Source organism: Lactuca saligna, chromosome 4 (assembly GCF_052625555.1).
Source record: "Lactuca saligna cultivar CGN05327 chromosome 4, ASM5262555v1, whole genome shotgun sequence".
NCBI lineage: Eukaryota > Viridiplantae > Streptophyta > Magnoliopsida > Asterales > Asteraceae > Lactuca > Lactuca saligna.
In genome coordinates, this window is record NC_136420.1 from 153134618 (window position 1) to 153148553 (window position 13936).

Genomic DNA, 13936 nt, shown 5'->3' on the forward strand with positions numbered 1-13936 from the left:
GCCTATCAGGCAAAACTCTTATCACTCCTTTGTGAGCGATCGAATTAGACAAGAATCTCATGTTCATCGAAGAACCAGTCAATGTATTGGATAAGGAAGTAAAGCGTACAAAACAAAGCCGCATCCCGATTGTGAAGGATCAACGGAATGCAAAACGTAGGTCGGAATTCACAAGTGAATGTAAAGACTAGATTAAGCAGAAATACCCTCACCTATTCTCTCATTCATGAGCCTACCCTTCGAAAGAATTTCGGGACGAAATTCCCTCTAACGGGGGGATGATGTCACAACTAGCATTTTGCTAGGAAATTCTACTCTCATGCAATCATTCACCTAGTGTAATAACTTTTACTCTAAAGGAATATCATACTCCACTCTCATTCAAATATATCTCATATGTTTAAATAAGGGTTGGAAACCCTAGATATCCCGACTCAAGTTTATTATAGACTATGATTCTCTTATTGGACCTAATGGACCAATAAACCCTTAACTTAATTCTTTTAAGCTAAGAGTCTTAATTTGGGCCTTATTTGAACTCACATGCATTAAGATATAGTATTTTGGGCTTTAATGGGCCTAGAATGACCCACACCTTTCTCATGGACCTATTGGTCCGAGAACTACCCTAAAGGCCCAATGGGCCAAAAATTTTCTTTATGGGCTTCATAATTTTGAACCAAAGAAAGAATTGGGCCAAGCTAATTCACCCTCCTTCCTCCTAGCCCAAAATCTCGGCCCAAGATCAATTAAAACAAAAAAAAAATAATAGGGAAATGTAATAAGAATTGACTTAGGAGGTGCCACCTCCATAATGTCCAACATACATCCATGCAAGGACCCCCATACTTCCAAGCATGTCACCTCACCATCTCTCTCTCCCTTCTCTCCATATTCTCGGCCAACCCTCTCACCACCTTCATTTTTCATTCAAAAACTCTTTTAAACACTCTCAAATACCTCTTCCATCTTCCATCAAAAATCTCGAGTTGGTGTGTGCTTTCAAGAGGATTCTCCACCAGAAATCATCATCCTAGGTAAGTTTTTACTTATATCCATGGTTTAGCTTCTTGATTTCTTCAAAATCTCCTCTTAACCCTTTCCATTTCGTGAATCATACATCTTAGAGCCATCTAAGTTGTAAAGCTCCTCAAGAAGCTTGCTAGGGCCAAAAACCTCTTCACATCTTCATCAAAAACCGAAACCTTCAAACAAGGTGAGCTTCATACCCCCTATTTTCTGTTTTTATGAGTTTTTTTTTTTTTTTGGGGGGGGGGGGGGGGGGAATACAAGTGAAAGTGTAGATCTATATGTGTTTTGTATGCTTTGTATGATTTCCATGCTTATATGTGTGCTTTTGTGAGTTATAATGTTGGATTTAGCCATAAAACCCCTCAAAACCGAGATATACCTTATGTTAAATGATTTTAGCCTCTACTATATTTCTACATACTAAGTGTTTCTAGAAAAATAGCTAAGTGGTTTAGTAATAATTTCTTTGGGCTAAAAACACAATTTTTGGACCTAAAATGTGAAAAATACAAAATTAAGGGCCCAAATTGACATATCACGAATTCTGATGGATAAGGTGTGTCAAAACAGTTTCAATAAAACCATTTCTGGAAATATACTCATTTAGAGAATTAAAAACATAAATTTCAAGCTTAATGGGCTAAAAATGACATTTTCGGCCCAATGAGGCCCATTATGCGAAATTTTCTGTTTTGGAGGGCCAAAACTGTGTTTTTCTGTAAAACAGTGGACTATAAGTGTTCCAAGTCCTTTTCAAAGGTTTAAAATGCTTTTTAAATTTAAAAAGGACCAAAGTTGCAAAATTTTACAATTTGGGCCAAAATTGTCAAAATTGCGAAAAAGAAGGGTTATAACCGAGAAAACTGAAATTTCAGGGACTTAAGCTGTTTTCTATGAAAAATATACTGAAAAATATTAATTTCAATAATTTTTGGTGTTAAAATGTCAAGAAAATTGATTTAAGGACCAAACCGGAAAGTATTTAAATAAAGGGTTGAAAAAGTGAATTTTACCAACAATGAGGGGCTGAAAACAGAAAACTTTCAAGGCTAATTCAATACATGCAATTTGACCAAATGATGGCACCGCGACTATCGATGAAATACAATACATTACAACACCAAAAGTCGTTGTTAAACGAATTGGTTCGGTCTCGAACCAATAAAAATCCGAAACTACTAACACGACGACACTATGACACTACGACACTACGATTCATACTAATAACGTTTGGGAATTCAATATACATGCGAGTGTGCACAGACGTCTACGCACCATCTTTGGGCCCCAAAAGTGTAAAATCTTGTTTGTTGAGCCTAGCTAGCCCAATGACCTGATCTTAAGGCCCGAAGACCTCTATCTTACGAAGTGTTGAGTTTTACCGATCCGACACAACGTAAAAGGACTTTCAATGGATTGTATACTACTGGTCCCCAAGGGTCCTTTGGTATTGCTAGTAGAGTCTACCTTTTTATGCGAGGCGGGTCTGGGACCCCTCGTACCTTTTTATCCCCAACCGGCTAATGGAGTCATCGAGGCCTTCGTGTCCTCTTTCTCTTCGGATGTGGGACTACACGCAGTCAGGGCGGTTGGATAACGTGATTAGTACGGACGACGCCTACGGGATCGTTAGTATTGCTATATACTAGTCGTTTGTGTAACGCGCGTTTGTAGCAAATAATCATGCTCAAAAATAATCCAACGTCGCCTGGTATTGATAACTTCACGTGTTGCAATGGTTTCAATGTAAATTCATGTAATTCAAAGAATTAGGAAAACATCGGGTTTTCCTAGGGTTTTTCAATACATACGGATTCGGAATGCATACAATTTTAATGAACAATTTTTACAAGTATAGAAACAAATAAGCATACTCACGGATCTTCACATTTTTTTTTACGCTATACTATTTTAAGAAAATATCGGATTTTCTGGTGGTTTCCCAAACAATACAAACATTGGATTTCAAACATTACTTATGAACTCACCAACATTTCATATGTTGATGTTTTTCAAAATACTTGTATTCTCAGGTAACAGATAAATCGAAGGGATAAGTGTACTCAGTGAGATTTTGCTGCTTGTTTAATTAGCACCGAACAATCTCCTTTTTGGGCAAGTAATGTTAGGGAACAATGTACTAAATGTAAACGCTACCAGTTGTATTATTCCAATGCTTGGTGATGTATGATGTTATGTTTCATGTATATTCATTGTGATGGTATTCAATTGAGTCACAACAGCCCCCGGACGTTTCCGCCGTCTGGTTCGGGGGTGTGACAAATAGGAACTTAACGAAGTTAGATAATGGATTTTACCTGAAGCGTAGTCATACTTTTGACTCTCCCATCTCTTAGATCTCTTAGGTAAATAGGGCAACTTCATCTCCAATGCCCCTTCTCTTGGCAATAAAAGCAAATTGAGTCTTTTGGAATAACACATGGAACTACCTCAGACATCGCATTTCTCTTATGATCAAACTTTTCGATCATTGCATGTCTTTCATTGCCATTGTCTATATCCATAGAGGTCTTGAAAGCAGATTTACCAATCAACTTTGCTTTTCTATTGTGCCAAACCATTGCTGATTCAGCAACAATAAGCATATAGGTGAGATCAATAAGGGCCACGTCGTGGTTCATCATATAGTACTCTCTTACGAGCTCACTATACGAGTTAGGAAGTGACTGAAGAACCCAATCAACAACCATCTCTTCACCGACAACGGATCCCATCATTCTTAACTTATCAATGTGTGACTTCATCCCTAAGACGTGTGCACACACCGACTTTCCTTCTTTATGTTTACTTGCCAAAAGGGCTTGAGTGATATTGAACCTTTCAATTTTACAATCTTGTGGGTTAGGGAGAATAATTGGATGAGGAGGAGGAAGAAGTGAAGCATGATTTCTTGTTCCTCGATCGAATCGTGGAATATCATCTTCATGTGGAATGCATGTTCCACGGGATTTGGGAAGACCATAGTTGTCGAACTTTGACATCTACAAAACGGGAGAAACAAATTCAAGTTAGTTGATTGATTGATAGAGTCCTTAGTAAATCACCCAAATGAGATACTAAGGCTAGGACCTAACACAATACGCTACAACCTAGAAAAGGGATGTCGTAATCTAGTTGCAGAATATTTGAAGGTAAGTGAATGACGATTCACTAATTTCCACCATGAAAAATGGAAAAATAAATATAAGTTTTAAATCTATGAAAACTCCTAGATCCTTTGAGATTCATTGAACATTTCAATGGCATGTTTAAATCTCGATATGCCCCTCTTGTTTGTGACTGGGATGCCGAGGATCACAAAGCGGGTGTGAATAACCATGCAAAGTTACATGGTGCCCTCACATGTTACAATCACCTATTCGATGTGCCGGTAAACCACACACGCTCCACCGAACTATGACAAACATTGAGTCACCCTTTGCTACCTTTGCTTAGAACCATTTAATGTGCCGATAAACCACACACGCTCCACTAACGTCTTCGCAAGGGCACAAAGTGTAATTTCATGGAATTGCATCAGTTCACTTTTGCCTAAGTAACTAAGATTGGGAATTTGCAAAACATTTAGTTACTTTGTATTTCATTATACTTATAATGGAAGGTTTTGTCCTATCCTACCCGTTCGGCTAACGACCCTCCACTAGTCAAGAGTGCGGTGGGTAAGAGTGGATACCCATTCAATCGCCATTTTATAGGCAATTTCCTTAAACACCCCTTATAGACTAGCTTCGTGAATGAGGCCTACTAACGGTAGGACTGACTTTTACTCATACATATATATAATGTTAGACTTTTAATGTTATATATAGTATAAGGTGCATTTTACACTTTTAAAATATTAGGTGGTTAACTTTAACAATTACACTTTTAATTCAATTAAATGGTTAACCTAGACTTTTATGGATTTATTAAGTCTCTTCTAATTATACTCCTTAATTAATTAATAAAACCATAAGGGTGTATTTGAACTTTTCAAAACATTACTAGGGTTTTAGATTTTAACATTCCTAATTAACTTTTAATCAACTTTTAAATTCCAAAACTTGAGGGCAAGTTTTGAAACATTTCAAAAACATTAGGTTTCAACTATTTAAATTTCAAAACAACAAAACTTTTGAGTTCAAATTTAAACTATAAAACCTAAAGGGCAAAATATGAAACTTTTCATAGCAACAAGGATCAAATAACAAATAATTCAAATTAACATTTAATCACATGATTATCCATATTTGATTTATTTAATGATTTCTTGCAAAACAATTTATCAATTTACTCAAAATAATTAATCAATTATCACATAAGGAAACAATTATCTTATTAATTGATAAATATCTTCATTTAGATCAAAAATATAGTCAAATATATCATATAATCGGATTACTATTGATCTAACATGATAAGGTAACTATCCATATGCAAAAACATCAAGAAATCCCGAGATAAGCACTATCTGACGAGTTGACTCGTCGAGTCAAGCCTAGACTCGTCGAGTCACCCTGGACTCGGCGAGTCCAGCCTCTAGAACACCAAAAATCAAAATTTTCAGATATACAATGCATCAATACAATTGAAACCATCCTAGGCTCTGATACCACTGATGGGTTTTGGTCATAAGACATCCTATGTGCTCATACAAACCCTAATGCTTGGATCTAGGTTTCTCTATTGTACATGCTTTGAATCCAAGACCATAAACCCTAATTCTAGCATATGGAAATAAATATTAACATATAATTAGGTTTAAGATATTACCTTGATTGTTATGTAGCAATAACAATCCTAATTCCTCCTTGAATTGACTTTGGAATGCTTAGAGTCACAAGTGTCACTCCTCTAATGGCTTACAAACACCAAGAGCAAATGGAGAAGGTATAAAGAAAGAGGAGAGAGGTAGGAATTCGTCCTTAGGACTTCTTGGAAGGCTTAGGCGAATTCATGAACCTTAGGGGGTTTATATAGGTGTAAAGATTAGGGTTTTAGTCCTTATCCTTATCTAGTTGCTTGCCCACCAAGTAACCATAAGATAAGTCTTAGAAACCCTTATCCTAGTTGAATTCTAAGGCATTATCTCCTTAAATTCGTTCACCCTATATTTAAGATAATCCTTACCTTATTTTGTAATTATCACATAATTACAAATCAGTCCCTCTAGTTTAATTAATTACACTTGATCACAAAATTAATTCCTAATTAATTATTGACCAATATTAATTAAACAAATATGATTTCTCCTTTAATATATTATTCTTATAACATATTAATAAATCATAATAGCCTCTCTCTCTTTATTTATTTCTCCAATCAAGTTGCTTTGGTGAAGGCAACCCAAAAGGACCATGCACCATCGGGTCAAGTACATACCAAAATAGTTATGGACTTAGACACTAATCCAACAGTGACATTTAGAGTAAAAGTATTCTCTAAAAATTAGAGTAAAATCATGAACAGTCAATGCAGAGATAGGCGATGCCCGTCCCTTTGGAACCAGAAGTACCTAAAAACATTTTAAACATAAATCGTAAGCACAAAGCTTAGGGGTTGTTTGATAGTTGCTTATTGAGTTGGATCTAACTGAGTCATGACCTGATTGAAGCTGTGATTGCATCCGACTCTGATTGAAAACATGTTGTTTGTTTACGCATCTGACTGGCTTAACTGACCACTAAAAATAACAATTTTATCCTTCTATTATATTTTATATTAGATAAAATATATCTCTTTCAACTCCAAGTAAAAACATACCGAAATTTATACATGTTTACTACTACTGAATGTTATCATTGTAAACAAATAGGGAACATCAAGTAGTATTGCAAGAACCAAGGCATTCACATTTGCGAATTGATAAAAATGTCTACTACATAACAATATATAATTTCACTATACATCATTTTAACGAATATCTTTGTTTTCTCTCATGTTTGCTTCTTTACATAACCCCTCAATGACCAGATCATGTAAAAGACCAATTACGTCCCTAAGAAGGCCGCATCTTTATTATCTTGACCTGAATTCATAATATCCAAGAACCAAATCATGTAAAATATCAATCGTTTTGCATTTTCACATGAAAATTTATGAATGAATATACTAATTATACGTTTATACAATTCATTGGAGAATCACATAACATCATCAAAAGAGTAATCTGCCCAGACCACTCCACAACATAAAACAAATTACCCAATAAAGTGGTTTCAAATGATGATGACATGAATTCGTATAATGTTTGTATTTCGTCAAACACTGCAAGTAATTGTTGGTGATTTTGATCATCAATGTTATTTAAGTGTAATGAGATTACTTTGTGTTGACCAAAAATGATCTTGATACATATTAAACAAGTAAGGAAGGTGTGGAGTACACACTTGTTTAAGTTTGATCAAGTTTCAAAGTACACTGTCATTTAGGGGCGAAGCCCCTGAACGAACGGGGGTCCAGGGGCAGCGCCCCTGGGAGCGGGGTCCAAGGGGCGGCAGCCCCTGGCGGGGTCTAAATAATTGACCATTGGTTTGACCCTTATCCATATATCCGTTTTATGACAGTTTTTATGGTTTTATGACAGTTTAAAACTATCATATGACAGTTTAAAACTGTCATATGACAGTTTAAAACTATCATATGACAGTTTTCAGACAAAGTTGTTAAAAGTTGGTTTTGGTCTCATTTTCTGGTACATACGAAAATATCATCAAACATTCTTTGTTCTTGTCTCTCTGAGTCTTATCCAATTGAAGATTTGGGAGTACCACCAAATACTTCGATTTGAAAGTGATAATCACAATTCTCAGAATTTCCAAGCCTTTCTAAACCCAAATTTCTAACAGTAATTAAGAAAAAAATGAATAACCCAACACAAAACACAAGTGAATTGATTTAAAAATCAACATCAGGGGAAATTAGAAGCCAAAATCAAGAAAAAACCTAGAATGATCAAGAAAAAAGTCCATACAAAATATGAAGTTCATCTAAAAGAGAACTGAGAACATTGAAAATATTCAAAACTAAAGTTGTAGTAAAATCAATCGGAGACCATTGGTTTCAGCAAAGTAATAGCATCAAAAGAATGAGTATTAGATTAACGAAAAGAAAAGAAAGAAAACAGGAAAATAGGAAAACTTACAGTAGGAATTGAGCATGTAATTCCATATGTATTCTCATATCAGAAAAAAGAAATAAGAAGAAAACGGGAAAAGAATGTGTATGAGATCAACGAAAGAAAAAAAAACTTACCAATTGATGTTGCAGTCGGAGTTACAGGTGGTGGAGAATGCGCTGGGAGATGGCAGAGGTCGACGTAACGGAGGTAGATCGAGGGCAAGAAGCGAGAAGCGGTGGAGGAAGAAAAGAAGCAAAACGACGAAAAAGAGGCATGAAGGAGCGAGCACGAAGTACAAAACGAGAAGGGAAAATGGGGGCAAATGAAGTTTACTCTCGGTCAGCGTAACTTTTTTACCGGACCGAGTCAGATCATTTTTTTGGACTGGGACTAGTCAACTGTCTAATCTACGCAAATCAAACAATCTGACTAGACTGGGTAAGAAAAAAATGTATGACCGGACCCGGTCAGCACTAAATCAAACATGCCCTTAGTGAATTTCCCCAAAATACCACATATCATACATACATTTACTATAAGTTACCCCATGGTCTTTCCTTGCAACGTCGAGGGTCAAATATTGGTCTTAAACAAAGATCCTGTACTAAAAACTATCTAAAGAGTATTTTTAAAGGTATAAAAACTTATGAACTCACCAACATTATGTTGATGTTTTCAAAACCACATGTATTCTCAGTAAAATGAGCAATGGAAGTGGCAATGAGAAAAATGGAAGTCATCAAGGGATCGATTGGAAGTACAATTTGTTTCCTGATTGTTTAGCCTATGTTAGGAAGTATCTTGTTCTTGTACTACAAACAATAATGTAACCTATTATCTAATGAATAAAAGTAACGTTTGTGTTATATCTTTTGTATATTGTTCAATATATTCAATAACTGTGTACCACATCGAAACGTCGTACAACACGACGTTTCCATCGTCGGCTAGTGGTGTAATAATTGATGCTTCAAAGCTGGTGATGATGGGGTAAAATCAGTGCTTTAGAGTCGTGGTCAGAGTTGATGCTTTATAGTTCAATTTAAGAGTCCAAAAAATGGTGTGCGAAATCGATGCTTCAAAGTCGTTGTCGGAGTCAGCAATGATGATGGTGTAAGATGGAGGTAAAGGAAAAGGTCAATGTGAGAGTGAGTGAGGATAGGGCACGAGCCAAGAAGGCGATTCAATTTTCAGTATCCAATCTTAGCGTCTACTATATTTTTCTTTTTAGTAATTATATTATATATTATTATAAACTAAATAATAAACATTATATAATTATTTAATACATTAAATTGTGTGTCGTCCCATTATTTACGGTTATTGAAAAGTTAAAAACAACAGCACACTGAAAATTTATCGTTTTTGGAAAATTAAAATCACACTGTCGATTTTCATTTCGATTTAGGTTTATGCATTTTTTTATACGGTTTGATTTTTCCTCACCTCTAATTTGAAGTGTTCTTAAAAATCGTGCACAATATTTATATAGGTAGTTCATAACATATTATTATTTGAAATAACAAAAAAAAAATCGATAAAAATGATACATCTACACATAATAATAATATTATTATTATTATTATTATTATTATTTCAAATGTAGAATATAGCTTAATCATTCTTAACAAAACTAGTTTTCTATATTTTTTTAGTAAACTCGAATACTCGGACTCGATATCTATATTTTATGTTTTTGTGGAAAAACTGAAACACTTTGCAGAACAAAAACACCCTAATCATTGAACCCTCCTCCGCACCACTGCCACACCTCCCTTCTCCTCCTCACCCCTATCAAATTTCTGAACTCGAAATCTCCATATCTTAGGAGCTGTTTGTTTTGCCTCTTAATTTTTCAATCTCTTAAAAATTAAGATGTAGGATGTTTGATAGCATCTTATTTTTCTGCCTCTTAAATTAAAAAACACCTTTTAATTTTTCACACTTGTGATTGTATCTGAAAAAATAAGAACACGTCGTATTTCCTGTTTTGCCCACAATCGCATTCTCTTCTATTTCAGGGCACAACCTCTTTTTTCCCTCCAAGTCCCAACCATCAACGACGCCTCTCCTTTACTCCAATCTGTTGCAGCTCCGATCCCTTCTGCTGCCGCCGTCGTCGGCTTCGCCTGTGGCGCCTTCGTCTTCGGCTCCAGCTGCATCGCCGGCATCTTCTGCAGGTTTGCCCTTGATATTTAGCCCCACTTTCCCTCTTCTCTTTCAATACACATGACGTTTTGCTCGCCTACTCCATCTCCGGTCTGAAGCAGTCGGCCGATTCTTTCGCCAGTGCCACCATCACCACCGGAAGCAAAGCTCTCCTGGTCCCTCATCGACAACACAACTCTTGGTAAGTTTTTTTTTCCCTAAAACTCGATTATTCTGGTTCAATCCCAATCACGATGGTGAAAGTAAGCGGATAGATACCGATTAATTTTATCCTTAATTGGTGTCGCTCTCTCCATTAAAAAAAATTGGCTTGATTTGTCGATCCTACCCCTTATGTTGTAGCCCATTTTCATCAATCTGATTGTTACTTGTTAGGTTATATTTCAGTTTTGATCTGATGTGGGTTTTAGATTCAAATAAAGTCAAAGTTATGGTTTTTGGATTCAACTAAAGTCAAAGTTACAGCTTGGTGGTCGATTTCCCCTTGGAGATGTTGCCCCTGGTCATGTTTTATGTAGTTGGTTTTCATAGTTGTTGCCTATTGTGTGCTGCTGCAAATTTTGTTGATTTAAAACATTTCATACTTGAATTATTCTTCGTAAGGGATTGCATATCATCTCATTTGTCAAAGAAAATGTTGTTGACAGAGTTCTTCAACAGAAGTTATGGTGGTGCATATTGGACCTCTGGTTATGATAATGTTGGTGTATGGTGATATAGTTCTTCCAATTATAACATTATGTAGTTAAGTTCAGCTCATGTTTGTTATAGTTGTATGTGTTTTCATATGTGTTGGATTTTGTAGGGTGTTTAGATTTCATATGGTGTTTATATATATATTTTTTATAATTATTCAAGAAGTTGGTTAAATTATTTTATAAAATAGAATTACTGAATTTAGCAAAAAATAATACAGAAGGGTAAAATGGTCATTTTCATTATTTGTGAAGTGATGACAAAGACGATGAACATGTCAATTAGTTTACGGAGGTCGATCACTACGACGCCTTTTCTTTCTGAGAGAATCAAGCAAACAGGTAATGCACATTGTTCTTATTGCTCTCTTACAGCTTCAAAGACACTTCATCATTTTCATTTCATTATCCTATATTTGCATCATCTTCATCCATCTGCTGTATCTTAAATCGGGCATATTTATTTGTCATTGCAGAAAATGAAATCGTTCAAATGTTCCAGTTGTCGCGTCCAAGACAAGATTCCACCAATCAAAGAACATCAAGAAAGAGCTCTGCAAGGATGTTGGATGAGAGATTTATCAGGATTTTGAAGATATTCAAGTGGGGGCCTGATGCAGAAAAGGCTCTAGAGGTACTTAAATTAAGAGTTGATCATCGATTAGTTCGTGAGGTTTTGAACATCGATGTGGACATTAATGTCAAGATGCAATTTTTCAAGTGGGCTGGAAAGAGACGACATTTCGTGCATGATTCCACTACTCACATGACTTTAATTTCTTGTTTATCTGACTCTGAAATGTTTGGGGAGATGTGGAAGATGATTCAAGAAATGGTTCGACAATCAGTTGTCATCGATCCTAAAGATTTATCAGACATTGTGAGACTATTAGGCAAGGCTAAAATGGTCAACAAAGCACTCTCACTCTTTTATCAAGTCAAAGGTCGCAAGTGCAAGCCAACTGCAACTACTTATAACTCCATTATCCTGATGCTAATGCAAGAAAATCATCCTGAAAAAGTGTATGATCTTTACAGTGAGATGTGTAATGAAGGTAATTGCTTCCCCGATACTGTAACATACAGTGCTCTGATGTCAGCATTTGCCAGATTAGGCCATGATAATCCTGCTATACGATTGTTTGATGAAATGAAGGAAAACGGGTTTCATCCAAATGCTAAGATCTACACGACTTTATTATCAATATACTTCAAAGCTGGTAAAGTAGAAAAAGCTCTAGATTTAGTAACAGAGATGAAAGAGAAAGGTTGTATGCCTACTGTGTACACCTACACAGAGTTAATAAGGGGGCTTGGGAAAGCTGGAAGGGTAGAAGAGTCATATGGGATATACATAGACATGGTCAAACACGGTTGTAAGCCTGATGTCATTCTCATAAACAATGTGATCAACATATTGGGGAAAAGTGGTCGTTTATCTGATGCCCGGAAGGTGTTTGATGAAATGTCATCTGTTCAAATTGAACCAAATGTGGTGACATACAACACTATGATAAAAGCTCTTTTTGAATCCAAAGCTTCCCATGAAGCTTCTTCATTGTTTGAGAAGATGAAAACTAACAACATTGTTCCCACCTCTTTCACCTACTCCATATTAATCGATGGGTTTTGTAAAACAAATAAAGTAGAAAAAGCATTATTACTTCTAGAAGAAATGGAGGAAAAGGGTTTCCCTCCATGCCCAGCTGCTTACTGCAGTTTAATCAACACACTTGGAAAAGCAAAACGTTATGAAGCTGCAAACGAGTTGTTTCAAGAACTAAGAGAGAATTGTGGGAATTCTAGCTCAAGGGTTTATGCTATAATGATAAAAAACTTAGGAAAATGTGGTCGTTTAAATGAAGCTAAAGATCTTTTTAATGAAATCAAGAAACTTGGATTTGTTCCTGATGTGTATGCATATAACGCACTCATGTCAGGTATGGTAAGGGGTGGATTGATAGATGAAGCATGTTCTTTAATGAGGGATATGGAAGAAAGTGGTTGTGTAGGTGATATAAACTCGCATAATATTATTTTAAATGGATTGGCTAAAAGTGGGGGCCCACAACGGGCGATGATTATGTTTGAAAATATGAAACATATGAAGATGAAACCGGATGTTGTGACTTATAATACTCTTCTTGGGTGTCTTAGTCATGCGGGTATGTTTGAGGAGGCTGCAAAGTTGATGAGGGAGATGAGATCATGTGGTTTTGAATATGATGCTATTACTTATTCATCAATACTTGATGCAGTTGGGAAGATTGATGATGAACATGTCACACATCAAGTTTCATGAAAATGAACAAATTGGATTGTATGACATAGTTTACTCCAAGTTTTTGATGAAGGTTTTGTGTAGTTGGAGATAGTGGTCGGCTGCAGAAGAAGATATACTTTATTTTTAACCGTAATAGCAATGTGGTTATATCATTTTTACCCAAAATAGAAACATAATTTCATTTTCTTGAAATGTGATAGCAACTCCTTTACTCATAATAGCATTGTACGTCTTTTTATCAAGAATAGCAATATGTAACAAATGTACAATGCCCATATAAGTAGTGAAATTTAAGTATGTTGCTTTTGTAGGTAACCATAAAGTAGATTGCAGGTATATGTAAAGAAACGTATTATGGGTAAAAACGTATGTTGTTATTATGGGTAAAAGATAAAAGCACATTGCTCATATTGGTGGCAAAAGAGTGAAGGATGTTTTGGTGCATTGAATTTCTTAATGCCAAAAAATCAACTTTTTTAGTTAGTAGGCACACAATTCAGGTGCATTCCAGTGAATTGAAGACATAACAACGACTTGCCATGAAGTGGTTTTGGGTGGGAATACAAAAAGCGGTCATCAAATATGTCTAGGAGTGTAAGATATGCCAACGAGATAAACGCTCCACTATGCATCTTT

At 35.7% G+C, this 13936-nt stretch overlaps 1 protein-coding gene across 4 annotated transcripts; it reads left to right on the forward strand.

Moving 5' to 3' along the window:
* Nucleotides 1–9853: 9853 nt before the first annotated feature.
* On the forward strand, nt 9854–13708 carry LOC145042956 (Pentatricopeptide repeat (PPR-like) superfamily protein). Of its 4 annotated transcripts, none has more exons than XM_078991483.1 (4): nt 9854–10332; nt 10423–10502; nt 11238–11358; nt 11493–13708. In XM_078991483.1, the coding sequence occupies exons 3-4, from the start codon at nt 11247–11249 to the stop codon at nt 13316–13318; spliced, it is 1938 nt and encodes a 645-aa protein (XP_078847609.1). In that variant the 5' UTR covers nt 9854–10332; nt 10423–10502; nt 11238–11246; the 3' UTR covers nt 13319–13708. The 4 variants fall into 4 exon arrangements, with proteins under 4 accessions (XP_078847609.1, XP_078847611.1, XP_078847608.1 ...); XM_078991485.1 differs by having other exon boundaries at nt 11272–11358; XM_078991482.1 differs by having other exon boundaries at nt 9854–10502.
* Nucleotides 13709–13936: the final 228 nt, after the last annotated feature.